The sequence below is a fragment of the Hippocampus bargibanti genome, linkage group LG12 (genome assembly GCF_051943395.1).
Source record: "Hippocampus bargibanti isolate YZ-2025 linkage group LG12, ASM5194339v1, whole genome shotgun sequence".
NCBI lineage: Eukaryota > Metazoa > Chordata > Actinopteri > Syngnathiformes > Syngnathidae > Hippocampus > Hippocampus bargibanti.
Window position 1 is genome coordinate 13,041,997 of NC_142745.1, and position 27,239 is coordinate 13,069,235.

Here is a 27,239-nt window from a genome sequence, read left to right on the forward strand (position 1 = left end):
TCACTCGGATATCATCAAGAGGCAACTACATCAATGACCATCTCAAAGGTAAATAAAACGACTTTATTATATAGTACAGTTTATTTCCTAAATTACAATACAAGAGCACATTTATTATACATAAAATAAGGTATACTTTGTGTAGTTTTAAGGCCTATTTAGCAGAAAATTATGTTTTATGGGGAACTGAGAATGGAATATTCTAATTTTTTATGGTTTCTCATAGGAAATAAATGTTTGGCTGACAAACCTTTGCCTTACACACACTTTCTGGCAACCAATTAAGTTCGTAAGCTGAGGTATCACTGTACATGGAAAGTGTGGAAAACTGAGACTGCTGATAGAAATCATCCACGAATCACCCCCCCAAACAATTGTAATTGCCTAGAGATGCGACAAGATGTAGTTCCGGCATTTTTCCCACAAGACAAGGCCTGAATGAAGTTTCCTCACTACAACATTGTCAAGTTACAATGAGAGGGCAGCCAGGCAATATTTTTGACCTGCCAACACAGTCATTGATTTCTAGCATTATGCTTTAAAGGACAACCGACACCATTTTTTTGTTTCCTAACTGACATCAGTTTTATAGCATCTAAAATACCCAAAACACGGAGGCTGATATTTTTAACAATATGCAAAACACCAATGAAAATGAGTTAAAGTTACCCAAAACTACTTCAAAATGACCTCGGAGATGCCGAGTAGCAGAAGGTCCCGCCCCCTTTTTCGTGACATCGCACCAGGACGTCTTGCCTTGCTGCCCTAGAATCAAAACAATGGCTTCAGATTCGGAGAAGATGCTTTCTTGTTACTCATCCAGTTATGAATATGATTCAAATAGTTCTGAAGAGGAAAGCATACATGTTTGCAATCGATTAAAGAAGTCCTCCTGTATCAATTCGAGCCGTCAGGAATCCAATGCAGTGTTCCAGAAAATGCACAAGATGGCGCCCCAGCTCCGTTGGAAATGAGCTGATTTGTCTGCTGGGAATTTGTGTCAAGTCGTATCAAATAGTAGTCTTGGTGCAACAACGATTCACCATCGCGTTATTTGTGTTTTCCTTCTAATTTCGCCATCAACACAGATCAACACAAAGTTTTCAGACCAAACAAAGTACCCAAAATGAATTGTGTGTCGCTTTCTCAGTCAGGGGAGCTCCAGACGTGACGTCACGTCAGGCATCGTCATCAACTCGAAAACAAGACTTCCTGAATATTCAACGCGAGTCTTAATTTTTGTAAAATATGCTCAGTAGAAGTCATTTGAAGTGATTTTTCAAATTATGGACACAACTTGTCCGGGGGCATCGGTTGTCCTTTAAAAACCAAATAACAAATCAATGGTTGTTAAGCAGCAGAGGGGACATTTTCAGCGGGCCGCAAATACTCCTTCATGCAGGGATTTGTCCCTCACGAAACCTCACGGCAGTGAAACAAAGTCACACAGAACTGTCCTGACACACCAAATGCTACAATCTCACACCAAATGCAACAAGGTCTCTTGACATCAAACATGGCCAGAGTCGCTTCTATACAGCATGCCAATTTCTGCCAAAGTGGCAGTTTCCATGGAAACATTTAATGACCTATAACAGAGAACAACCTGGGGAACAGTTGAGGCGAGTGGTGTAGAGGCGATGAGAGAGAGACATGCAAAAGAAAAACATGGCAATCTTGCGGAACAAAAGAAGCAATTTCATATTGGAGGACGGCGTGAAGTCTGATTATGTCGTCAGTGTAAATGATCATTAATTTTAGTGTGTCCAACTGGGCCAGATTAAAACATTCTCATTCTGCACTCGAGAAAAAAAAAATCCATGCCTGCATTTCACTGTGTGGGGTCTTCAAATCATGAAGTCAGGCCCTTTGTCAAAGACTGAGTAGGGACCACGCTGCCGTTTATATCAGAATACTGAGTACGAGCTATTTTCTACGCCACTCAGGCAGGATAGGATCTCGGCAAGGACTGGAGATGGACCAAAGGTACGCTGGTCACGAGTCAATCATAAGGTGATTATATGGCGCGCAAAGACCAGGGATAAATCTCAAGAGTCAGGCACGTGAATCACAACATGATCATGTATGGTATTTTATATTTCAAGACTATTTAAAATCTGTGATTGGCTATTAACCAGTTCAGGGTGTGCATGGAGTTTGCATGTTATCCACTGGCCCGCATAGGTTTTCTCCGGGTCTTCCGGTTTCCTCCCACATTCCAAAAACATGCATGGCAGGCTCATTGAACACTTTAGATCAGGGGTCGGGAACCTTTTTGACTAAGAGAGCCATAAAAGTAAAATATTTAGAAATGTTTTTCAGCGAGAGCCACACGCACGCGCGCGCATACAAGCGCGCGCGCACACACACACGCGCGGCCACTTTTCAACAAAATATCAGAATGTATTATTTAAAATAACTTTGTGATAGTACTCACCGTTAACATGGATGGTTTTCCGTTCCTCGTGTTTGAAATGCAGGAAAACGATCGGAATGAAATTCAATTTGCCGGTCCAGAGGCGAAGTTACTGCTAGCTAGCCTGCACACGGCTCATAAGCTTCCACACTTGCTATCTGCAATCTACTTCTCGCAGAAGTATGTCGATGCTAACGTTAACATGGGGCTTGTTAAAATGTCACTGACATTCGACTGTTTCATCGATGGTATTTTTTAATTGCAAATTAGAATCAGAACATTTTCTCTCCTCTAATGCTCCGGTGCATTCAGGCTGAAGTGCACAAGTTGGGCTCATTTAAAGGGGCGTTAACCTGTTTCAACATGACGGCCACTATCATCCAATCAACATGGCGCTTTCGGCCATTCTAGGTCAGTGTCATCCAATCAAAATTGCGCTTTCCGCCAACTGCAGCCCCAACGGGAAATTAACGACGAAAAAAACGACAATATGTATTACAATATGTAATATTTATCGGCGAGCCATATGCAATCATCAAAAGAGCCATATATGAGTCGCGAGCCATAGGTTCCCGACCACTGCTTTAGATGGTTGTTTCTCTGTGTGCCCTGCGGTTGGCTGGCCTAACCTAGTGTCCAAAGACAGCTGGGATAGGCTCCAGCACCCCCCCCCTCCGACACTCGTGAGGTGACGATGAAGCGATCTGGAAGAAGATATTTCCAAGCTTTGCTAATGGATTGAGTTAGTCTGGGCTACGTGTGGGACACCAAAATATATATTTTAGCAGAATAGAGGTACTTGCACCATTTGTGAAAACATTGGGTATGTTCGTCTGTGTAAGCTCTCAGTCGTACAGGAGTGGTCCATCGATGAGAAGGTTTCTTCAGCCGTCATCTGTACAAAATTTGAAGGTTTCGGACGTTTCGCCTCCTATCCAAGAGGCTTTGTCAGCGAACTAAAGTCTGACTGGTCGTATCGGCCCTATTTATATATCCCTAATGTCCAGACATGGTGGCGCCGGACACAGCTATGATAGGTCCCTACTCTCAGGGTGGGGGGAGCAGAGGACCACTCCCTGTGGCCCCACCGATTGTTCCTACATTCCTGACTAACGACTGGCCTATTTGCCCCACTCCCACCGGTATCACCTCATCAGCATTACGAATGTTGCCTAACCTGTTTTGCCTAAGTAAGCTATTGTATGAACGATCCAAATTGAACCTCAACCCACCAGACCGGTTTAAATTAAAGGTAGAGAAAAGGAGTCAAAACATATCAGGAGAGCACTCACTAACTGTGGGTACCCTCAGTGGTCATTTAACAAATGTCAGAAAGAAAGAATAGAGAATGAAACCAAAAATTCTCAAGATACAAAAAGGAGAGGAGTAGCAGTACCTTACATTGCAGGAGTTTCTGAAAAATTACAAAGAGTCCTTTGGCAACACAAAATTCCTACTTATTTCAAACCGATAAACACGTTAAGGCAAAAATTAGTGCATCCAAAAGATAGGCTACCAAATGAAAAACAAAGTAATGTAGTTTATTCAATACATTGTAAGAATGAAAATTGTAAAGAGCAGTACATTGGGGAGACTCAACAAATTCTCAAAAAAAGACTATCAACATCGCAGGGATAATACAAGTGGGCCTCAATCGGCAGTACATTTGCACCTAAAAGCTAGCAACCACTCATTTGACGACACTGAGGTTAAAATCTTAGCGATAGAACATAGATGGTTTGAAAGGGGGTTAAAAGAAGTGATTCTTATAAAACAACAAAATCCTTCATTAAACCGATCTGGTGGGGTGAGGTTCAATTTGGATCGTTCATACAATAGCCTACTTAGGCAAAACAGGTTAGGCAACATTCGTAATGCTGATGAGGTGATACCGGTGGGAGTGGGGCAAATAGGCCAGTCGTTAGTCAGGAATGTAGGAACAATCAGTGGGGCCACAGGGAGTGGTCCTCTGCTCCCCCCACCCTGAGAGTAGGGACCTATCATAGCTGTGTCCGGCGCCACCATGTCTGGACATTAGGGATATATAAATAGGGCCGATACGACCAGTCAGACTTTAGTTCACTGACGAAGCCTCTTGGATAGGAGGCGAAACGTCCAAAACCTTCACATTTTGTACAGATGACGGCTGAAAACATGAAAACAGTTTTATGTGAAGAAGGAACAATGACATGGAAGTACAACTAACATTTTCAAGACTGCGTTTATAATATTGATGAACTTCAAATTATTAGAAGAATCACGAAGATAATTGTCTCAAAACGAAGAAGCTAAGAATGAATACATGTTTAGCATAATCATAACTCAAAATCTAGAACAGTATGATCAGTCTTACATCTAGACAAAACTTGCAGGCTGACTCAACAGTTAAAAACCACTTTGCGGGAAAAATTTGGACTTTCATTCTTTTTCTTGTCTGAAGTTTCGTCGTCAATTTTCTGCACTCCCTCGGACTTGAGTTTCATGTTGAATTCTTTCTTGTCTGCCTTCTCGTTTTCACTGTTTTTACCAGACTCTTTTTCTTTCTTTTCTGTCCTTTGGGCCTGTCTTCTTTCACGCCAAAAGACTGGCCAGAAACAGAGCTTTTTCTTCTTCTTATGAATGTTTTCCATCGATCGCAGCCTGGCATGACATGCTTGGAGGTTCTCCATCAGCTTCTCCTCTCTGACCTTCAGGTCACATTTATCGTGCTCAGCAGATTCCACGTAGCTCTGAAACTTCTCCTCCAGCTCATCCACCTTCTGCTCACTCTGCTCGAGTAAGGCCATCCGTTCTTGGAGGCTATGCTGCAGCGCTACGATTTGAGCCTCTTGCCTCTGGTCCTTTTGCTGAAACTTCCCTTTCTGGTCATTGAGAGTTTGCTCCAGCGTATAAATATGAGAGTTCTGCAGTTGGACATTGTTCTCACTCTGTCGGAGTACTTCTCTCTGCTCCTGGAGACATTGCTCCAGTGAGGACACCTCATCTTGTTGCGTCTTAACTTCTAACCTACTCTGCTGAAGTTCTGCTCCCTGGACCTGAAGGCTTTCCTTCAGATAAGCAATTTCTTGCGCTTGCTCTGCGATGGTCTCGCTATTCTTCTTGCTTTCAGCTTTGTGTAACGCAAGTTGGCCCTGTAGCTTAATGTTCTTCATTGAAGAAATGTGAAACTCGTTGTAGTAATGATCCTTCTCGGCAATGGCCGAGTAGTGAAAGTTCATCAGTTTCATGTGCATTGATTTTAATGGAGAAAAGTTAACAAGCAAGTCATTACTCGACATGACTTTGTTTGTGATGGTGTTGATTCCAGCAGCACAAACTTAGAGACTAGCACAGTAATTAATTTGGGGCTGTAAGTTTATACAAGGACTAACATGCTTACAATTCTGCCATCCCAGATAAAAGATGGTTACGGGTAATCCTTTGTCACATCACTTTGTGACACCACATGGGGACTAAATGATAACACATGACTTCACAAACATTAATCAATGAGACAAGCCTTTCAAGTGTCATTGGGTGATATAAGTAGCGTCGTCATCCATAAGGGGAAATAAAACTGACCAGACCAGTCATGAATCAATTAAATTGATTTCTTGTGGTTGAAAACATTTCTTCCACCAGTTCGACCACGCCTTGGAGTTGCGTTAGCGCAGCCACCTGCTGTCCAACTAACCTTCCCTGGCCGATCAAAGCTTTCCTAAATGTATCTGACTCTGAGGTATCCATGGTCGGACTATTCTGACAGGGATGGAGTTTGACTGAAGACCATATAGAATGTGGATCCTACAAACACAGACTCTTTTAAAAGGTGATGACACAAAAGTTTATATCAGGAAAATCAAGGGACTGGCAAAGTGGTCAACAAAAGGAGTTGACAAAAAAAGAGCCAGAAATATCAAAACACCCAAAGAACAAGCCAAAGACACAGTGGAACCTGACACGCTATAGGAAATCCCAGACCACTGACTGCGTGTACCATTTCTAGTATATATCCCAGTGAAATCACAGCTTTTGCTTATTCATAAAGAGATGCTAAAAGATGACAACCACACCAGTGTGTAGAGAAATGAAGTGTATGATTGGCTGCTATTAAAACGGCACAGAAAAAAATGCATTTAACAATTCACTATTCTGGGCAGGCAACAAGCGATGATGAAAAGTCCTTATTCAGATAACGGACATGAGAAGGAGCATCTCAAGCACTTTTGCTTTTCTTTTGTTAGCTTGACAACTCTGACGTTACATAAAAACCCTTTCATTATGTGAGCCCACAATGCCCACCATTTCGCTTTCAAAAGACACTTCGCTTTTATCAGACCAGGAAAACAATCAACGGTGACACACAGAGGCGGCTTCAGTCTTTCCAAAATCATGTGGCAGAAAACAGACAACTTTCGACAGCGCTGACAATCAGCATTTTGCACGAAGAAAGAGTGTGAGTCACTGTGTCATGTCAAATACTCGAGAAAAATCTCTAAAAAGACATAGGCCGTAAAGTTAAATCATTTCCTGTTGCTTTCAAATGATATATTTTTTCCTTATTCAAGAACATCTGAAATTCCAACAGCTGGGTGGAATATACAACTACAGTGATACCTCGGTTTACGGTTTACGAACGTTAAATTCATGAGAATTTAATCTTGGCATACAAATTATTTTTCCGGATACACACGGCACGCCACAATGATTGATGTGCCGTTTGTGAATGAGCCCGTGCTCCTCACAAAGAAATGGCAGATTACTTTTTTTGTCCTCTATTCCCCGCCCCAGTCTTCGCTTAAAGCCGCACGTGATTGGTCAAGAACGCAGGAAAGGCAAGGGGCGGGTATAGAAACACAGTGCTGCAAATAAAAAAGATAGGCAGACGACAGAGAGAGTGAGAAAATGGATAGAAAACAGTGAAATTTTGACCCGTTGAAAGGCAGAGTGTAGACTGCAAGGTGTCAAAATATCCCATCAATCAGTCTCCACAAATAAACCGCACAAGCCATCTGTACACTTGATGCAAAAAGCTATCAACCCAGCTAAACAGAACACAATTGATGAGTAACAGTTGGGATCACCTTCTCATGACCCTCATACAGTATGAACGAATGAATGGTTGACATACAGGTCACTTTGCGGTGTTGACCACCTTCTTTTGAAAGAAATGGTCATTGTTGCCGAGGCAAGTTATTTTGGCTGCTTGTATCTAGGATCTCGTTTTTTCGGAGACAAGGATTCAAACTGCTTTGGTATCTTCAGCTGTGTACGAAATGAGCAATGAAACTACAATATGTGTTTATGCGTATGCAAAATAAACGGGTAAAAGTGCATGGTCGGAAACATGACTAAAGACTTGTTTTGAAAATTGGTCAATATACAGTATGCTGGACTGAGTCTTCACATATTTATTTAGATTATTCGGATACTGAAAATGTACACACAGCATTGTACGTATTTTCACTCTGAAATACTCAACATCAATCTCCAGAACGAAATATAAATTACGATTGCGGGGCATTTGCATTTACATGTGAAATACGCAAAGTACTTCAGACAGCAGGTTGTATTTAAGAAATTGTATTAAAGTAAAGTCAACAGGAACAAAATCTAAAACATAAAAATCATATGAACAGAAACCTAAAAAGTATCAAAGAAAACCAAGAGTAAAAGTCTGCCAAGATGAAACAACCATGACAGGGTGCAGCAAACATACACACTACACACAATGCAATGACCCGACACCGGATGGTCGTGCCGGGAGTCCTTTTGACTGCCACTTATTGGAACGACCAACACCTGCGCGGCTGAAGGCAGGGCCGACAGCACTACCCGTTGGTCGCCAATCAGAACGTGGCAATCTGCCACTGATCGGGACGACCAGCACCTGTGCAGGCGGGGTCGAAAGCGCCACCCGTTGGTCGCCAACCAGATTGTGACAGAATGATCCTCTGAAACACTGCATGTAAATTGGCAAAGCTGCAGCAAGAAAAATACACTACGAGTAAAAATACACTAAAAATAACAATAACACTACTACTACTACCACTAATAATAATAATAATAATAATATTTCATGAAATGCACATTCCACTTTAGCATATCTCGTCACTGCAACTGCTTTTTTTCGTTTCTTTGAGACAGACGGGGAAGGGTTGGAGCATGATTCTAAAACCTTGCATTGTTTATTTCCTCTCTAATAAATGAGATAATTTCCTCCGTACCACCGTGTAATGGGAAGCGGCGAGAGCTCGTTCAAACACAATGAGCTCGGCGATAGAGTGAACCAGTAGACGTCGATGCACTCATGCTCAAAAAAATATCATCTTCTGTCATTAGCAGAATTGAAATGATCAAGAATAAATAGCCGAGGAGGCCTGCATTGTGGAGAATTGTCAAAAGCACGAAGAACGTTTTTTTTTCCCCCCGATGAACTCAATTAAAAACGCTGCCGGATGAATGAGATTTGATTATTTCTTCACTTGGATAGCTAACGTTTAATGGCAGACTACCAGGAGACATGCTGCATTTTCCCCTCCCTCTGCACAGTTGAAACACTGAATTTATTACAAACTAAATGAAAAGGTACTAGAAACTCAGTCATGGTTGATATGAAGCAATGAATAATAAGAATGAACTTCCCAAAGTCCCCTACTCCTCCAAGGGATGCTGCAGACTGTGTCAAATTCGTTGGTATCACGCAGCTTTACCAAGTGTTGTTGTGTCAAAATAATTTAGGATCAATGTATCCTCTTATTTTCCATATGTCTGAGTATTCACAAAAACTATGAGCATTCCTTGGATCACGTTGAGCAACTTCCATGGACTTCTATAGGAATGGACTAACAATGTTGCTTACTCACCAGGGCGAGATGTGAAACCACCGTCAGCCATCTTATAATTTTGGATTTAAGATCTTAAAGTCCGACTTGGTTGATAAGATTTCACCCCGCCCCATTTCTTCTATTACAGACGGGCAGATGGGTGGACGGATGGAACGACTGACCGACAGATCGACAGACCGACCGACCGTCAGATCGACCGACCACGACAGATAAACAGAGAGACTGCCGACAGACCGACCGTCAGACCGACCGACAAAACGACCGTCAGAAAGACACACCGACTGACTGACAGACCAACCGACTGAAGCAGTTATAAAATCTTAAAACATTAAAGTACACAAACACCTACACAAATTAACTGCCAATATGTATCAACGATGTGTGACTTCATTGTCTTCTAATGAGCACACACCCGCACCTCCACACATTTACACACCTCAGCACACTCATCATCCTTCTATGTCTCATTGTTTGGTTCGCATTGCGTTTAAAGAAACTTCAATCATGTCCTGCAAGGAGCACCTGTCGAATCCAATTCCGTACAAACCACTTTATTCTTTTTCCCCACTCAGCAGACCAAGAATTACAAGCAGAAATACACAATAGCATACAATCCCACTTTGATCAGTTCAGATGAGTGCATGTGAATTATTCATAGGTAGAACGTTTACAAGCGGGTCTGCGATGCGGCGGTGAAAAAGTGTTTGTTTCAGCATGTTGCGGGCTGAGCGAGAGAGGGCCGCACGCTGTCAAATGCGATTAGATAGGGCAGTCTTGATGATGGTAGTAACGCTGTGTCACTTACTTCGGATGATGAACACAGCGGGTAGGCTACTGAGCCGAGTTGAAAGGTTGAAGGGAGTCATGTTTGGACTAACAGGAAGAGGCTATTGGGAATGCACACAGGCAGTTGGTTAAAGCAACATGAGCTGAAAATGAGGCGCTCATTTACCGCTACGCTCCAGCCTGCATAGAGTTGGGGTTTGATAAAATGTAAACATTTCCAGTTACAATTCAAATTCAATTCAAATTTCATGTTTTATAATAATAATAATTATTATTATTATTATTATTATTATTATTATTATTATTATTATTATTATTATTAATAATAATAATAATAATACATTTCATTTATAAGCACCTTTCAAAAATCTCAAGGTCACTTTTTAGTCGCAGGAGAAGTTTTTCTGCGGGTGAGCAGCGGCAACCACATGCGACAGCGTTCACTCAACCCAGAAGTAAATCAAATACATAGAAAGCTAGTTGGGCTAATAGATAGCCAAAAAATAGCCAGCGAGACAGCTACACAACTAACTAAATAACTAATAGATAGCCAGCCATATAGCTAGCTAGACGGCAAGTTAGCTAATAGATCGCAAATAGATAGCTAATGGATAGCTTAATAGATATTTTGTTTGCTACTTTGGACCTTTTTGTTCTGATGACTACGTTGTTTGAGATTTTGCTGATGCTGATTTTATTTAATACAATGTGTCAAATACACCTTGCTCCTCACTCCTGCCTGCATTTTTAGGGGGTCTACCACCACCGCTACCTTGCAAACCTTGACATGGAGTACCTGGAAAAAGTCAGAGCAAGCCCGGGGCGAGTCAGAGAGGCTTAATTTCAACTGTTACATGATTTTTATGTTAGCTTTCATTTATTTGCCCACCAAAGTCCATATCAGAATGTTTGAGCTTCACGCATGAGCTTGGAGCTACTGGTTCAATCTCAATAACGATGCCACTTCAAATTGGTCCTAAATCCGAAAAAAAGATTGGCAATGATACCGGAATTGAAATTAGCGCATGATGAGTGGTTACGATGAAAAATAACACTCCAATTTAACTTCACTTGTGCCTCCTCCGGGCCGGAGTGTTACATAAAGCTTCTTTTTACAGGCGTCTTGGATTGCGTGGGTCGGTATTGAAAAGAAGCGGAGAAAACAATACGAGGGGGCAAACAAGCAATAAAAAAAAAACCCTCCCACGCAGATAAATGCAGCACATCTACGCACACCGACAGTTATTATGAGTGACGAAAGGCTGTAATATTGGTGCGTTGGTATTATATTGCCGATACGTCTCCTCTCGGCCACCGTGCCGTGATTTAATCTAGTCTCAATTTGCATGTCAGCATGTGCGAACTATGCGGCGTATTATTCTGCATGATTCATTAGAATTTCCCAGTGTCCCTCATCATCTCTAAATTTAAAGCTAAGTGTATGCTAAATTACATTCTAAAAAATACTATTTATTAATAGCAAAGCACCTACGCGGGCGTTTGCGGGTAATACAGTAAGATGAGGTGAGGTACGTGAATGGCTGTGCAACCACGAGAGGGGGACAATAAAAGGTCATCTTGGAGGAGTACAAGCAGGCATATGAATGAAATATAAATGTGTCTTATGAAATGCGTCACCTCTTGACTGCGGTGGGATCTTAAAATTAAAAATCGTTTCCCCCTTACGACCAGTATCCAATCAGGATCTCTGCTCTGCTCTTCATCACCATTTCCCGTTTCGCTTACACAACATCGTCCACAGTCTCGCGTCCATATGGCGCAAATTGGAAGCCGTCTATGTGACGGAGAAGGAGATCGACAATATAATTTAATTTGAGCCTGGATGAGGAGAAATTGTGAAGATCTGGGTTAGAAGGCAAAACGGCAAGGTCCTTAAAAAAATATGAATAAAAATAACGTAAAATTCAGTACAGTACTTCCGGTGCCCCGGAGTATAAAGCACACCCCCAATGAATGGTGTAGTTTCAAACATTTTCCATATATAACGCACTCCGGACTACAAGGCGCACCTTCAATGAATGAAAAAAAGTTTGCCGAATACAATATAGCAATGAAAGACACACCTTTAATTCACTTCATTCACTGAGAGACCTGAAAAAATGTGTCCACTGCAGTTGCCAGGGTTTTTGTCATTGTCACTCGAATTCCAGGAGCCACAGAATATTGAGTTTTAGGACGACGTAAACATTCAATGCAGTGTAAAAAATCTTAGACTCGCTTCTTTCATCAGAAAAAAAATGTTAATTCCTAAATTATAAGGGTCTGGAGTTATATGAGCTTGAAATGAGGGCGACTGTCCAAAATATAATGCAATAAATATTTTTTTTATATAGCGCTTTAACAACAACAGAAGCTCGAACAAAGCACTAAAATGGAAAAAAGGGAATGCTGCCCCTTGCGGAAAAGAAAAAAAAACATTGTCAGAGGCCATGGCTGGTGCTTTATCAGCACCCAAGCATGAAAAACCAAAACCCGAACAAATTTGGGAATGGCGCTCTGTCATATTTCCAATTCCCGAATCACTTTCTGAATAGCAGGGAATTAGTTAACTACAGTAGCCACCCTAAATATTAACAAAAAATATCTACCACAGAAATATATTTTAAAATATATTATTACGCTTGATTAGCCGCATAGCCTCATCACCTCAGTGGCGTCTCGTCGAGATGGAGGTGGAGCCAGATTGCAAGAGGACAATAACGGAATGCTACTTGACCCGCTTTAATCAGGTAGGAAAAAAAAACAACAAAAAAAGACATGATACTCGCATAAACACCTCCGCATCACTTGTGATGACACTCAACCTCACCACCTGCAAATACTTTCCTTTTTTCCACACTGTGATTCCCACTCGTTTGAAGTTTGATCTTCTCGCAGCAAAAAGGATTGAACGTCGCGCCGCAGTGAAGGGCAAAAACTCCATCTGTTTCATTTTCAATATGAATGTCGGGCGCAGCGGAGAAACGTGAAATTGTGGCTGGAATATAGAGTGGACACGCAAGGTTAATTCAAACCCTCTTTGATGTCTGTTGGTGTGTGAAATGAGCTGGTGGTCCAGAGTTCATGCAAACACTTGCGTATGCACACATACACACGCACACGTACACGCACACCTACACGCATTCCTCCTTTCAGCATTTGGGTCATTCCAGAATTCCATTTAAGTCGTATGCCTTGTGACATTTCAAATAATTCAGACAAAAAACAGATAAATATGCATATGTGTGAATTTTAGTTCCTATATTTCCCAGGGTACAAGGCGCAAACATGTACTGTGCTTTATTTCATGCCATTTTGAGGCCCCGTGTAAGGAATTAATCAGCCCGTTTCCACAGGCTGATTAATTCCTTACACAGAGCTTTGTCGCCCTCTTCTGCCTCTTTTTGGTGCAACACGAAGTTTTCAGACCAAACAAGTACAGCAAAATGCATTGACGTGATGGAAGGACTGCTACAATGTGTCCTTTTTTCGGTCAGGGGCGATCCTTCAGTGACGTCGGGTGAGGACTCGTCACCAACTCAAAAACAAGACTTGAGGAATATTCAGCGCGAGTCTTAACACGTAAAAATGTAGCTATATGCGTTGGAATCTTTGTAAAATATGCTCAGGAGAAGTAATCTGAAGCCATTTTACAAAGTATGGACACAACTTGTCCGGAGACGTCGGTTGTCCTTTAAGGAGATTCTGCCGACATACAGCTGTAATAACATTACATTTGAACTCTGGTTGACAATACTTCTATACTCAGAACTTATACATGAACTATTGAATAAATTCCCAAGAATTTTGGGGGAAATAATCTCAGTTGTTTTTTTTCATTTATAGTTATATGTAAAAGCAATGCAAAGTCACTAATAGCTGTCTAGCTGGCTATCTATTAACTAGCTATTAGCTAGATAGCTAGCTTTCTATCTATTTGAGTTTTTTTCCAGTTAGAGTGCTGCGGTTGCCGCTGCTCACACACAGAAAAACCTATCCTGTTACTGTACAGTGACCTTGAGAGTTTTGAAAGCCGCTTAGAAATGAAATGTATTATTATTATTATTATTATTAATAATAATATTACTAATAATCAGTACTGTCCTTTATTTAAAGTGACACAGCACCAATAATGACCTGGTCGCAACGTAACAAATGACAGCTCAAGTGTAGCATCTTTGTCAGAATTTGTGATTAACATTTTTTTTTAAATGCAAGAGCGACTGAAGAAGTCCCGCCAATTAGCGAGGTCTGTTGATAAGCCTGAAAATATCAATAATTGTCTTGTGTTGTAAACACATAATCACCAGTGTTTCTTTGGAGGTTGCCCGCTATTGAACCGAGTAAAAAGTGAAAGCTATTATTAAAATAGCAAAACACAGCGGCAGGAGCAACAATGGCCGACAACAACGGCACCCATTATCTTTGGGTAACCTTAATCAACTAAGTGCTGGTTGTGTTGTTGTGAGAGGAGCTACAATGATTCCATTTGTTGTCCTCCACGGCGGCCCCTACATGTCAGAAGTGCAATTTATTTTTAAAGGTACCATTGTCAGGGAAATTTTCATTTTAACTTGTTGATTTCTCAGAGTAGTTGGGTCTCAATCGTAATTGTGATAGGAATAAAAAAACAGGACATTTTTGATGATTCTGAAAATGTGTGGAATTCACATTCAAAAATATTGGCAATTTCTAGGTTTCAATGAACCTAACATGCATGATTTGGAAGGTCACTGATTTTATTCGTTTTTTATTTTTCAATATTGACAAAAAGAATGTAACTTTTTTTCCCTTTTTTTTAAATTGCAATTTTTCCTGTGTATATTCTGTATATTGTTGGCGTACAGAGACAACAAAAGTAAAACGTAAAAACCCATGTCATGTATATATACGTGTGTGTGTGTGTGTGTGTGTGTGTGTGTGTGTGTGTGTGTGTGTGTGTGTGTGTGTGTGTGTGTGTGTGTGTGTGTGTGTGTGTGTGTGTGTGTGCGTGCGTGCGATCTGTTTATCAAAAATTATTTTTCCCGGCATGATATGAAGCATTAAATCTCTGGTCAAATGTGTTTTTTCAATCTCCAGCCGAAAAAAAATAATGTTACATAAACCAAACAAGGCTATGTATTTGTGCGAGAATAAGCACACGGCGCACATGACTGAGTATATTTGTAATGCAACAATTGCAGTGGTGCAGCATACATCCGATCAAGCAAAGGAGCCCTGGGAAAAGAGCCAGCGGGAGAGATGAGGCCAAGTCCAGCCCAGTGCCAAAGCATAGATGGAGGGAGGGAGTTAGGGAGGTAGGGAAGGAGGAAGGGATGGGGCTCTTCTCTACCAGATGTATTTTTTTAGCAGAAGAAAGTTAGGAGTAAGGTACAGAATTAGAAAGGATGTAAGGTAGCTGAGTCCTACATGATTATTTATTTTCTTCTGCCACCTTTTTTTCCTTTTTTTTGAAGAGCCACCCACAACTGAGGCAAGCCAATTAAACGTATTCACAAGTGTGACCAATCAATCCCAGACTGGCTCAGGTGGGGGAGGCAGGGAAAGAAAGAACAATGAGAGACCGGAAACCCTGACAGACAAAACACAGCTATTAGAAGTTAAGCACAATTCGCTTGCAAGAAGAGCTGCTGTATGCACCACTTCACACACAAATACACACAAAGAAAGATCTCCTTCTGGTCTGAATTGAAAAAAAAAAACACTTCACGCTTGGACATTTTGAGTCCTCGCACCACTACACATCTCCACAACCTACTCAGGGAACTCACAAAAGAGTCATTATGTGCATTCTGGAACATCATCAACGAAATCACATAATAATGGGCGTAAAAAACTAAAGCGAGGCAAACAATGATATCCTGTATTTTCCGGTGTATAAGAGGGACCCAAAAGCCTTGATTTCCTTAAAAAAAATGACCCTGTGCCTTATACGCAGGTGCGCCTTATATGTGAAGTTATATTGAGCCTCAACAGGTCTCGCAACTACTGTCAGCAGCCACTCGCCTCTATTGTAGCGCCTTATAATGTGGTGTGCCTTATACAGGTAACCACCTGTACTTATGACGACGACCGCCAGACCCTTTTTTTTATTCTACGCCTGGCACCGCAACATGCAAGCAGCCGGCAACGCGTACTACAATTTTGGCCAACCACCATGTCACACACTCGCACAGCAATTTATTGCGTGACTACACTCAATACAGTAGTTATACAGTGCAGATACTGTCTTGGCCACATCTCCTGTAGTACTGTACACTGCTTTTATCCCTTGGCGTCCGCCTGAGTCCGAACGTCCGAACGTCCGGCGACCTCTTCTGGCCGTTAGCAGGGAGAGCAGGACAAGTATAAATGAACTGTGCAGTAAACAGTTGTGTATACATCACAGGTACAGTTATACAATAATAAAAATTGATAATGCGAAATATAAAATGATAAAAATGACACTAAAAGGTAAGTATAACATTTATAAATGAACTGTACAGTAAATAGTTTTGTATACATCACAGGTACAGTTATACAGTAATACAAATCGATAATGCGAAATATAAAATGATAAAAATGACACTAAAAGTTATAACATTAATAAATGAACTGGAAACTGTTTGATATATAATAGCATTCAATAGAAAATGTTGCTTAAAAACAACAGATTGAAATTTTACACTATTCTGTCGTGTAAACATCATATCGGCCATTTTGAATGTATTTTGATTTACGACCGTTTTGTCAGACTGGAACTCGGTCGTAACTCGGATGTTACTTGTGTATGGAAAACGTCTATATTTATATATTATATTTAGAAAACATTTTTCCGACATTTAAGGTGCGCCTTATGGTCCGGTGCGCCTTATATATGGAAACACTTTGAAAATATACCATTCATTGGGGGGTGCACCTTATACCCCGGAAAATTGCTTATGTTGTGACATTTATTTCGTTGACATACTATCAGGTTCAAAAAGGACATACACCATAGTCATTTCCTACATGAGGAAATTATGTGATGAGGAAAGATTAGACTACACAAATATGAATTAAATAATCAAATATTGCTTCGTAGAGAATACTAACCTTGATATGTGTGTGTATGTGTTTAAAAGAGATAGTTTAATAATAATAATAATAATAATAATAATAATAATACATTTCATGTGGAAGCGCCTTTCAAAACTCTCAAGGCCACTTTGCAGTCACAGGATAAGTATGGGATTAACATGACTACCTATGAGTTTTTGTACGATTTAGTTTCAGTTGGGCTTTTTGGAATGGATAAATCACGAAATCAAGGTTGCAATGTATAGTATTTGCATAACGTGGTTAGGATGCCGCGGTGAAAATACCATTAAAAGATAGAAAAGTAATACAAACATGGGGAAATTGGCATTGACAACATCCTATTTTATTTCTAAACCCCATACATTCAAAGATATCTATATGGGCCATCTCAACGAAGTTATTCTGATACGAGGGAGCAATATCTGCATGTGTTCCTGCCCTGTCCTGATAGATAGCATTCAAATCACCACAGTTGCAGTGGAATCCTTGTAAAAGCTCCGCTTGTCAGAAAACCAATAAAAGGGCAGAAAAAATAAATACTGTGCATTTGTAAGGCCTCGCGTTGGCCTGTCAGCCTCGAGGGGTGTGAAGCTGGGAGGAATAGCGTTGACCAGCTCTCATGCTGCTTAATGTTCAGATCACTGCTGCTTTTATGTGCCTCTCATGCCCACTTAGTTTGGCGTGATGTTTGCTTGTTGTTTGGCACAAATGGCCAAGCGAAAGGCTAAAAAGATGGCAACCGATTTGACTGGCGAGTTCAGAAAGGACCACATCATCTGTTTAATTGTCGAGATCATTGTGTTTAACACTGCAATGCAAACAAATAAGTTAACCACGATCAAGCACATTCCATAGATAACAAAATCAATAACAATTGAACCTCTATTGATGAACTTAAGCTAATTTATAATAGTACCTATGCTTGTCTGTGACTGTAAAGTGTCCTTGAGAGCTTTGAAAGGTGCTTAAAATGTAATGTATTATTATTATTATTATTATTATGAATATTATTATTATTATTATTAAAAAGAGACAATAAATATATGTTTGCGATCACGCAAGTACTCTTAATTTGATTTTCGCAACAACAACAAAAATACACGTCAGCCTTTTAAAGGTCACCAAACATTGCAGATGCTACAGCGGTGTTTTTGACTCGCTGTCATTAATGTTAATTTAATTTTTAATCTTAACTCATTCACTGCCAGACGATGTGTAAAAATGTGTCCACTCCAGTGCCAGGGTTTTTGTCATTGTCACTCGAATTCCAGGACCCAAAGAATATTGAGTTTTAGGACTACATAAACATTAAATGCAGTGGAAGAAACCTTAAACTCTCTTCTTTCATCAGAAAAAAAATAGTTCATTCCTAAATTATATGGGTCTGGAGTTATATGAGCTTGAAATGAGGGCGGCTGTCTAAAATACATTGGGATACATATTGGTTTACAGCGCTTTAACAACAGCTGAAGCTGGAACAAATTGCTAACATGGAAGAAAAGAGAAATGCCCTTTGTGGAAGGGGAAAAAAAAACATTGCCAGAGGTCTGAACAGCACTTTATCGGCACCCAAGCATGAAAAACCAAAACCTGAATCAATTCGGAAATGGCACTCCCCGTTATATTTTCAATTTCCGAATAAATTCAGGAATGGCAGTGAATGAGGACTAGAGATAATTTTAGGAATCCGTCATGGTGAAATGACTGGAGACTGAAATCTGAGAGGGACCTGATGTGTATCGCTCTTACACAAGGAATTTCTACTCATCCAGATACAAGTTCCTCTTGTATAACATCCAAGGAGCAAGACGAGGGAGGGGGGGCATGTATGGAGGGCCGAGTTCTCCAGCGCTCTCTATCTCTCGCACTCTCTACCCTTTAAAGGTAATTTCTCACAGTGGGACGAGGAGAAGAGGAGGAGCCACTGTTTCCTGTAAACTGCCCACGGGAAAACTGGGGCGATTCAATCAAGAAACAAATGGCACCGATCCCACCTCTTGTCAATGGCGGTTTTTATGGACCAGTGAAGAGGAGAAGCTTTTACTCATTAGTTGTAGTGTGGATACGGGGGGTATGGGTTCGTGGGGTGAGGAGCATTTGATCTGCTACATTTGGAAGAGGTTATTGGGCATTTTTTATCTCTCAGCAATGGCAAATAAATCCCTGAGTGCACTTCAGAGACATGCTTTTGGTGGCTTTGGCTGACTTCGACAATCCTGAGAAATGTCGGAATTCATCAATTGTGGTTTCTGTTTTTGTAAACACAGACAATGTGCTAAAGTGTGTCCACTCCAGTGCCAGGGTTTTTGTCATTTCACCTCAAATCGCAGGACCCACAGAATATTGACTTTTAGGACTTCATAAACAATCAATACATAATTAGAAACCTTAGACCAGTGGTTCTTAATCTTGTTGGAGTCACCAAACCCCACCAGTTTCATATGCTCATTCACCGAACACTTCTTTCAATGACTGTGCCCAGTAACTACAGACGAGACTGAGGGGTGGACCACTGCGGCGGAGGATCCACCGAACCCTCGAGACCGACTCACCAAACCCCTAGGATTTGATTGAACCCAGTTTAAGAACCTCTGCCTTAGACTCTCTTCTTTCATCAGGAAAAATAGTTATATGTGTCTGGAGTAATATGACCTTGAAATAGGGGCGGCTGTACAAACTACAATATAACACATATTATTTATAATATGTATTTCATCTGCTTTAACAACAGATGAAGCTGTAAAAAAGCGCTAACATGGGGGAAAAAAAAGCAAATGTTTCCCCCGCATGGAAGGGAAAAAACATTTCCAGATGTCTGACGAGCGCTTTATTTTTTGAAGAAAATCATGGCTTTTGGGTGGACCTTATACACGAAAAATACGGTACAATAGATTAATTAAATACAGTGACGTCCTCCACACACAGCAGGCGTAAAATTTAGTCAATGTTCAGCCATCATATGATCAGATGCAGCTGCGATGTATGGTAGAAAACGCTCATGAAAACCTTCATGAAAATCAATATGTATTCAATTTTACGCCAATGCACACATGCACCATCTTCGAAAATCGAGTGGCTAGTTTTCGTAAAATTGTCTTATCCAACTTGTCATGATGCAAATTTTTGATAGTGAAGTGTGAAAGAGGGTCGATGCAAACCTGCCAGCAACGATCCGACCACACAGACACAGACGGCATGAAGGGCAAGTGACGCCAAGACACAAAATGTCTATGAAATTAAACATTAATCTGCTCCGCGCTGGAGTCAATTCAAGAGCAATTAAAGCACTAGTGCATGCCTGCCCTCCTTATGCGTGTTTAATGCGTGTGCATATACACACGATTCTGGTCATTCAAATTGGATTGGATATACAGTGATACCTTGGCTTACGAATTTAATTGGTTCCCAGACAGAGTATGTAAGGTGAAAAGTGTGTATCCCAAAAATTAATTTCCCAGAAGAAACCATTAAAATGAGAATAATCCGTTTCCAGGTCCCCATAAAACATAATTTTCTACTTTCTAATTTTCTAAGCCTTAAAACTACACAAAATATACCTTATTTTATGTATAATAAATGTGCTATTGTCTTCTTCTTTTCCTTTCGGCTTTTCCCCTCAGAGGTCGCCACAGCGAATCAATGTCCTCCATCTATCCCGGTTTTGTGCATCCTCTTCTCTCACACCAGCTACCTTCATGTCCTCTTTGACCACATCCATAAACCTCCTCTTCGGTCTTCCTCTCGGTCGACTGCCTGGCAGTTCAAGGCTCAGCATCCTTCTCCCGATATAGTCACTCTCTCTCCTCTGGACATGTCCAAACCATCTCAGTCTGGCCTCTCTGACCTTCTCTCCAAAGCCTCTAATATGAGTTGTCCCTCTAATGTACTCATTCCTGATCCTATCCAACCTGGTCACTCCCAAAGAAAACCTCAACATCTTCAGCTCTGCTACCTCCAGCTCTGCTTCCTGTCTTTTCTTCAGTGGCACTGTCTCCTGTCCAAACATCATGGCTGGTCTCACCACTGTTTTATATACTTTTCCTTTCATCCTAGCTGAAACCTTTCTATCACACTTCACACCTGCCATTTTTCTCCAGCTGCTCCAGCCTGCCTGGACACGCTTCTTCACCTCTTTTCCACACTCTCCATTGCGCTGGACAGTTGAACCCAAGTACTTAAAATCCTCCACCTTCTTTATCTTTTCCCTGTAGCATCACTACAATGTAAATGTAATGTAAATGTAATGTAAATGTGCTATTGTATTATAGTTAAAGAAATAAACTGTACTATATAATAAATTCGTTTTATTCACCTTTGTGATGGTCGTTTATGGCTTGATGGAATGGAGTGGCATCAGCATTAAACACTTGATGAGGAGCGTAACCTTCTCCTTTCACCATCGTGAATAATGATCCCTTGTAGGTGCTTTCTCTGTGATAATTGTATCTAGTTCCTCATCAATTGTGTTCTGTTTAGCTGGGTTGATAGCTTTTTGCATCAAGCGTACAGATGAATTGTGCTGCTTATATGTGGACCCTGATTGATGTGATATTTTAACCTTTCAGTCTACACTCTGCCTTTGAACTATCGAAGTTGAAACTCTCTCACTGTTGTCTGCCTGTCTCTTTAATGTTTAAACCACCCATGCCCGCACTGCTGCGTTATTGGGGGTAGAGGACAAAAACAGTCGGCTGCCATTTTGTTGTTAGAACGGGCTTGTTCGCGAACGACACATCACTCATTGAGGCAGCTCCGTGTACGAAAAAAGTTTGTATGCCAAGGTAAAATGTTCATAAATGTAACGTTCGTTAACCGAAAAGTTCTTAAGCCAAGGGGTTCGTAAACCGAGGTATCACTGTACCTTTATTCGTCTCGCAGATCTATATATTTGTCATAATCCATAAGCACCAGAAAAAGTACATAATTCAACTACAGCATCATGGCAAACAGACAAAAACAAAGACATTCCTCACAGATGATACAAATGTGAAAATAGGCTATGTAGCACATGATAAAATGCACACGCGTGGGTGTGGGCGGCTTTACACATGTGTGTCTATTAAAACTGCTCGGAGTAAGCCCGAGGATGTGGAAACAATGGCGGCGTCCGTTTGCTGCCTCTCATCGTCGCACGTTGGAGTACATCAAGCGTAAAGGCGGTGACAATGTGAAGGATAAAGACTATAAACAGCATCCATGAGCTGCTGTTTAAATGCAATAACTCACCCGTCATTCCATTGATCTTTAAACAAACAAATTAAAAAAATAAACAATAATAATGGAGTGAGTATGAGCGCGTGAGTAAATGAACCGGAATCTGCATTGCATGGAAATAAATTAACAAAACAGTGAATCTGAACACCCTCAAGGGAGTATGGAAGGATACTTTTTATTTTCTTTTTTTTATTAGGTGACCCAGATATCAAAAAGTGCATGCACGTCACTGAAAATGACAATGCAATGTTCTACATGACTGGGAGTCCTCATAGTTCAATGGCACCAAACTTAACCAAACTTTTGCCCTCTCCCGGCAAATTGGCCCTTTCATGTTTATGTTTGTTAAAGTAATTATAAGTGCCTTGCATGCTGGGTCCGAGAGGACAGTAATTTCATCTGTGCTGTATGTCATGCATATTAGCATATTTGACAATAAAGCTGACTTTGACTTTGACTTTAATACAGTGATACCTTAGCTCACAAACTTAATTGGTTCCAAGAAAGTGTGTGTTCGGCGAAAAGTTCGTCTGCTGAACATCCCCATAAAACATAATTTTCTACTAAATAAGCCTTAAAACTACACAAAATACACTTTATGTTATGTATAATAAATGTGCTATTGTATTGTAATTAAATAAATAAACTGAACTATATAATAAAGTCGTTTTATTTACCTTTGTGATGGTCGTTGATGTAGTTGCCTCTTGATGATATCTGAGTGAAGTTAATCCAAATCAACAGAAGTTTTTCAACCTCTATTGCGTGAGACCATTGCTTGGGCAACACAGAAACACCCTTAGCGACACGTAGCAATGGTAGACTTACCGTACTGGTACTCTAAGTCACACAAACGCACACCTCGTTCGTGTGTTTCAATGATCTCCTTCTTCTGCTCAACCGTAATTTTTTTTGTGCCTCTGGTGGCATCTTTTTCAGTCCCATAATAGCAAAGGTATCACACTCGATAACGAACCACGTCTGGACTCAAAGAAAGGGGGTGACAAAAATTAGTCCTGTTCGACCATGTGGTTTAGTGTTCATCCGCCTAAAACTAGTCCGCAGCCACCGTGGCGCTGAGTGGTTTGGCTCGTCCGCCAAAAAGTAGTTAGTCAGCCAAGACTATATGCAGGGGAATTTGATGTTCGTGAGGCGAAAAGTTCATGAGCTAAAGCGTTCGTAAGCTGAGGTGTCACTGTATTTTATTGTATTCATGACAATTTTGATACCTCATTCACATGGGTTAGTGATACATTACAGGATTTTTCGATTTATGTATCAACCCGGGTTACGTAGATGTCATTGGGTTAAGAGTGAAAAATTGAAAACCAGTTAAATACTTCTGAAAATTGTTCATTGGTTTGTTGGTTAAAGTCAACTTTTCTATCCACATATTTTACAGAGAATGAGAGGGATATCACTTCCATTGTCTGAGAATCGAGTCGGCTGTGTTCACACCCACGACTGCCCAAAATGCTACCTTGTAACTGTGAATATAACAAAACGAGTCTCATTTGCCCAATGTGCATATTTATTCCTCTAGATGCGTCAGACTTGCACAATACAAAATTATATACAACCCGTCAATGTCCAACCACTAATTGCCTTTCACTATCACCCTAGCATCCTCCTAAACGCACTTAGTAAGACCTGCCAATGCTGCCACCAGCACGCTAAAGGCTACTGGATCATATTCAGGACACCATAGATAATCTCACGCCATGGCAGAATTGAAACAATTGTTTAAGGTGAATCCATGTTGAAATTGCGTCAATCACAGCTCGCCTGAGCCATCTGCTACATGCAGGGAAGCAGCCATAATCCTTCAAATAACGCTTGACTCACACAAACACACACACATACTGTAGGAATTTCTTTTTATAACGCAGGGTGACATCAACTCACCGATCTCAATTGTTGAGTCCCGGTGACGTGCTGCAGAACTTTTTCCAGCTCCTTCTCGATGCGCGCAGCCCAATGAATCATTCTGAAGAAGAAGATGGAACGATTTCAATGGAAATCAACTCACATTATACACCTGAGCATGTCATTCGTTGGGTTTCTCGCTCTAGGCAAGCAAGGGTGGCAATGTTCAAGCCAGAGTGTGTCTCCTGCGTCGGCGTTTGCATTAGTGGCAGATCCAGAACACGGCGATAGTGTTCTATTTTGTGAAGTAGCAGTTAAAGGACAACCGACACAATTTTTTTGTTTCCTAACTGACATCAGAAAAAGGTTTTATAGCATCTAAAATACCCAAAACACGCAGGCTGATATTTTTAGTCAAATGCAAAACACCAATAAAAATGACTTAAAAGTGTCCCAAAACTGCCACAAAATGAGCTTGGAACTGGGCAGATTCAGAAAATCCCACCCCCTTGTCCGTGACGTCACTATTGGTCACACACTGCCTTGCTCCAGAATCAAAACAATGGCTTCAGAAAGTTCAGATTTGGAGAAGATGCTTTCTTGTTACTCGTCCAGTTATGAATATGATTGAAATAGTTCTGAAGAGGAAAGCATAAATGTTTGCAATCCATGAAAGTCCTTCCGTATTAATTCGAGCCGTCTGCACTACAATGTAGCGCCCCGAAAATACACAAGATGGCGCACAAGCGCTGTTGAAATGGGCTTATTTGTCCGCTGGGAATTTGTGTAAACTTACACATTCTTGATGCATGTTACCACAATTGGCTGCGACACACAACGATTCACCATCGCGGTTTTTATGTAGCTTTCTTTCTAATTTTGCGATCATCACGGATCAACACAATGTTTTCAGACCAAACAAAGTACCCAAAATGCATTGTGTAACGCTTTCTCGGTCACGGGTGATGCCGCCGTGATGTCACTTAGGGGATCGTCAACTCCAAAACAAGACTTCCTGAATATTCAGCGCAAGTTGTAAAACGTAAAATATATCTATATGCGCTGGAATCTTTGTAAAATGCGCTCAGTAGAAGTAATTTGAAGTGATTTTACAAATTGTGGACACAACTTGTCTGGAAGTGTCAGTTGTCCTTTAAGGCAGTTTAATGTGAAAATCTAGCCGTCATTTTATACAAGGTGTGTCCTTATTAGAGTCAAAGGGGTGAGCTGGAGGCTATCCCAGCTGACTTTACAGACAACAACCGTACTGTTGAATCCTATCCTGAATATATTTCGTAAGTTTTTAGTAAACGTCAGGACAACATGCCGCACAGGAAGGCCAAGGTAGAGATTCAACCCAGAACTCCACGATTATGAGGCATGCATTGTTTACCACTTTGCCGCTTCCCTCAACTGTGACGTTGATGTCTCATATTCTATCCCTGTCTCGGGGGTGACAATCCCATTAGCCCCTAATTAGCTATTCAAACAGCCTTGAGGGGCAACACTGTAATCAGTCAACATTTGCACTGGGCATTGAGGGACAAAATACTCGACACCATGAATTGTGCCTCGTCATAAAAAGACCATTTAAAAAATAAACCATGAGGAATGAGTAACAGCAGTGGTGGACTGTCAAGGCCTGCAAAGCCTTCTTTGTTGGCCTAAAAATATCGGAATTACGGACTGATGTTCATTATATTGTGTCCATGAAAACTTATGAAATAATTCAAAATTGTCTTTCAGGTTCCTTTGATGGCTTTTCTCCTGTTGTGCTGCTTCCAGATGTGTTTTCGTATTTCGGCATTTCACCAATCACATTTCAGCCATCATTTGTTACCACAGTAAGAAATCTACCTGGATGCCTTCACAATCAGTTCTGCAGGGCCTGGAGCATCAAAAGTGGCAATCAAACTGTTGATTTAACCAATCAGATTTTGAGTTGGTAACCCAGAAGGGGTACCAATGCCTTCTCAAAGGTGCTGGTTTTCACAAACTGTGATCGGCAGGTCACTAGCCAATAATAGTTTATGAGAACTGCTCTGATCACAAGCCGCTAGTGACAAGAGCATACTGGCCAGAGCTAGCATACTTTATCAGCAGCGAGCCGCATAAACACATATCTAATAATAATAATACATTTAATCATATTGTGTTGATTTAATAGCCAACAATCACTGAATGAGGTTGTAGATTTACTGTTCAAGCCATTTTCAAGACAGACTTTTCAAGAAAAATGGACACCGTTAAGAAATGTCGGTCAGTTATTTCATGGCAAAGGGTACCCTGTGGTGGACTAGTAGTAAACTAGTTAGTTTGTACAAAAGCATTGTACAAACTAACGCTGAAATTCGTAAATCAAGTCATTTGTATCTCGAGGCACCACAAAATCATTCCAAATTGTCTTTCAACTTCCTTTCATTGCTCTCCCGCTGTTGCGCCAACCTGAAGATTATGCACAACAAACACTTAAAACAGCTCCTTTAATGCATTGGGAGGGGAAACCCCAGATCAGTGAGGAAGAGAGTATTTCCTGGCAAATAGCCTACCTAAGTGCTTGGTGCCCCATCACTGGTCCCTTGACCTTCTTATCTACTAATGCACGGTCTTGTCATCAGCACCGCCAACCCTCTTCATCCACCCACCATCCCCCTTACGCATGCACATATCTGTCCAGCACTTGCAGGACGGGCTGCCATCAGCAACTCTGCATTAAAACTGCTCGGTCGGACAGAAATGCCCCCCCCCCCTTCACCCCTGAGCAGGGAGTGCGGAGCTGATCTCCATCAGACAGCCGCCAAATTCGGAGATCAAAGGGACGCTGATCGCCAGTGCGCATCTCGCAGCAAGTAACACATTACTTAATGGAACAAGACGCTCCTGCGATGATTTAAAAGCAGCAGGAAGCCAGGACACGAACTGACGACCTGAAGGCTAACAGGGAAAAATACAGTGAATGAAACCTTGGCTTACGAACTTAATTGGTTCCCAGACAGAGGGTGTAAGGCGAAAAGTGTGTATCCCAATGTTTTTCCCCATAACAAACCATTAAAATAAGAATAATCCATTCC

The 27,239-nt window shown here is 41.0% G+C and overlaps 2 protein-coding genes across 3 annotated transcripts in view; both read right to left on the reverse strand.

The window, feature by feature from the left end:
* The window catches only part of cacna2d2a (calcium voltage-gated channel auxiliary subunit alpha2delta 2a), a 168,277-nt gene that overhangs the window by 135,193 nt on the left and 5,845 nt on the right, over positions 1 to 27,239 (reverse strand). For both annotated transcript variants that reach the window (XM_089009935.1, XM_089009936.1), the window contains exon 2: positions 24,208 to 24,289. In XM_089009935.1, the coding sequence (XP_088866061.1) occupies positions 24,208 to 24,289 (82 nt within the window). The remainder of the gene's footprint in view (positions 1 to 24,207; positions 24,290 to 27,239) is intronic.
* On the reverse strand, positions 4,795 to 6,142 carry LOC148890532 (uncharacterized). Its single transcript, XM_089010665.1, has 3 exons — positions 6,090 to 6,142; positions 5,849 to 5,868; positions 4,795 to 5,732 (listed from the first exon to the last, which is right to left on the reverse strand). Exons 1-3 carry the CDS (start codon positions 6,140 to 6,142, stop codon positions 4,795 to 4,797), a joined length of 1,011 nt encoding a protein of 336 aa, XP_088866791.1.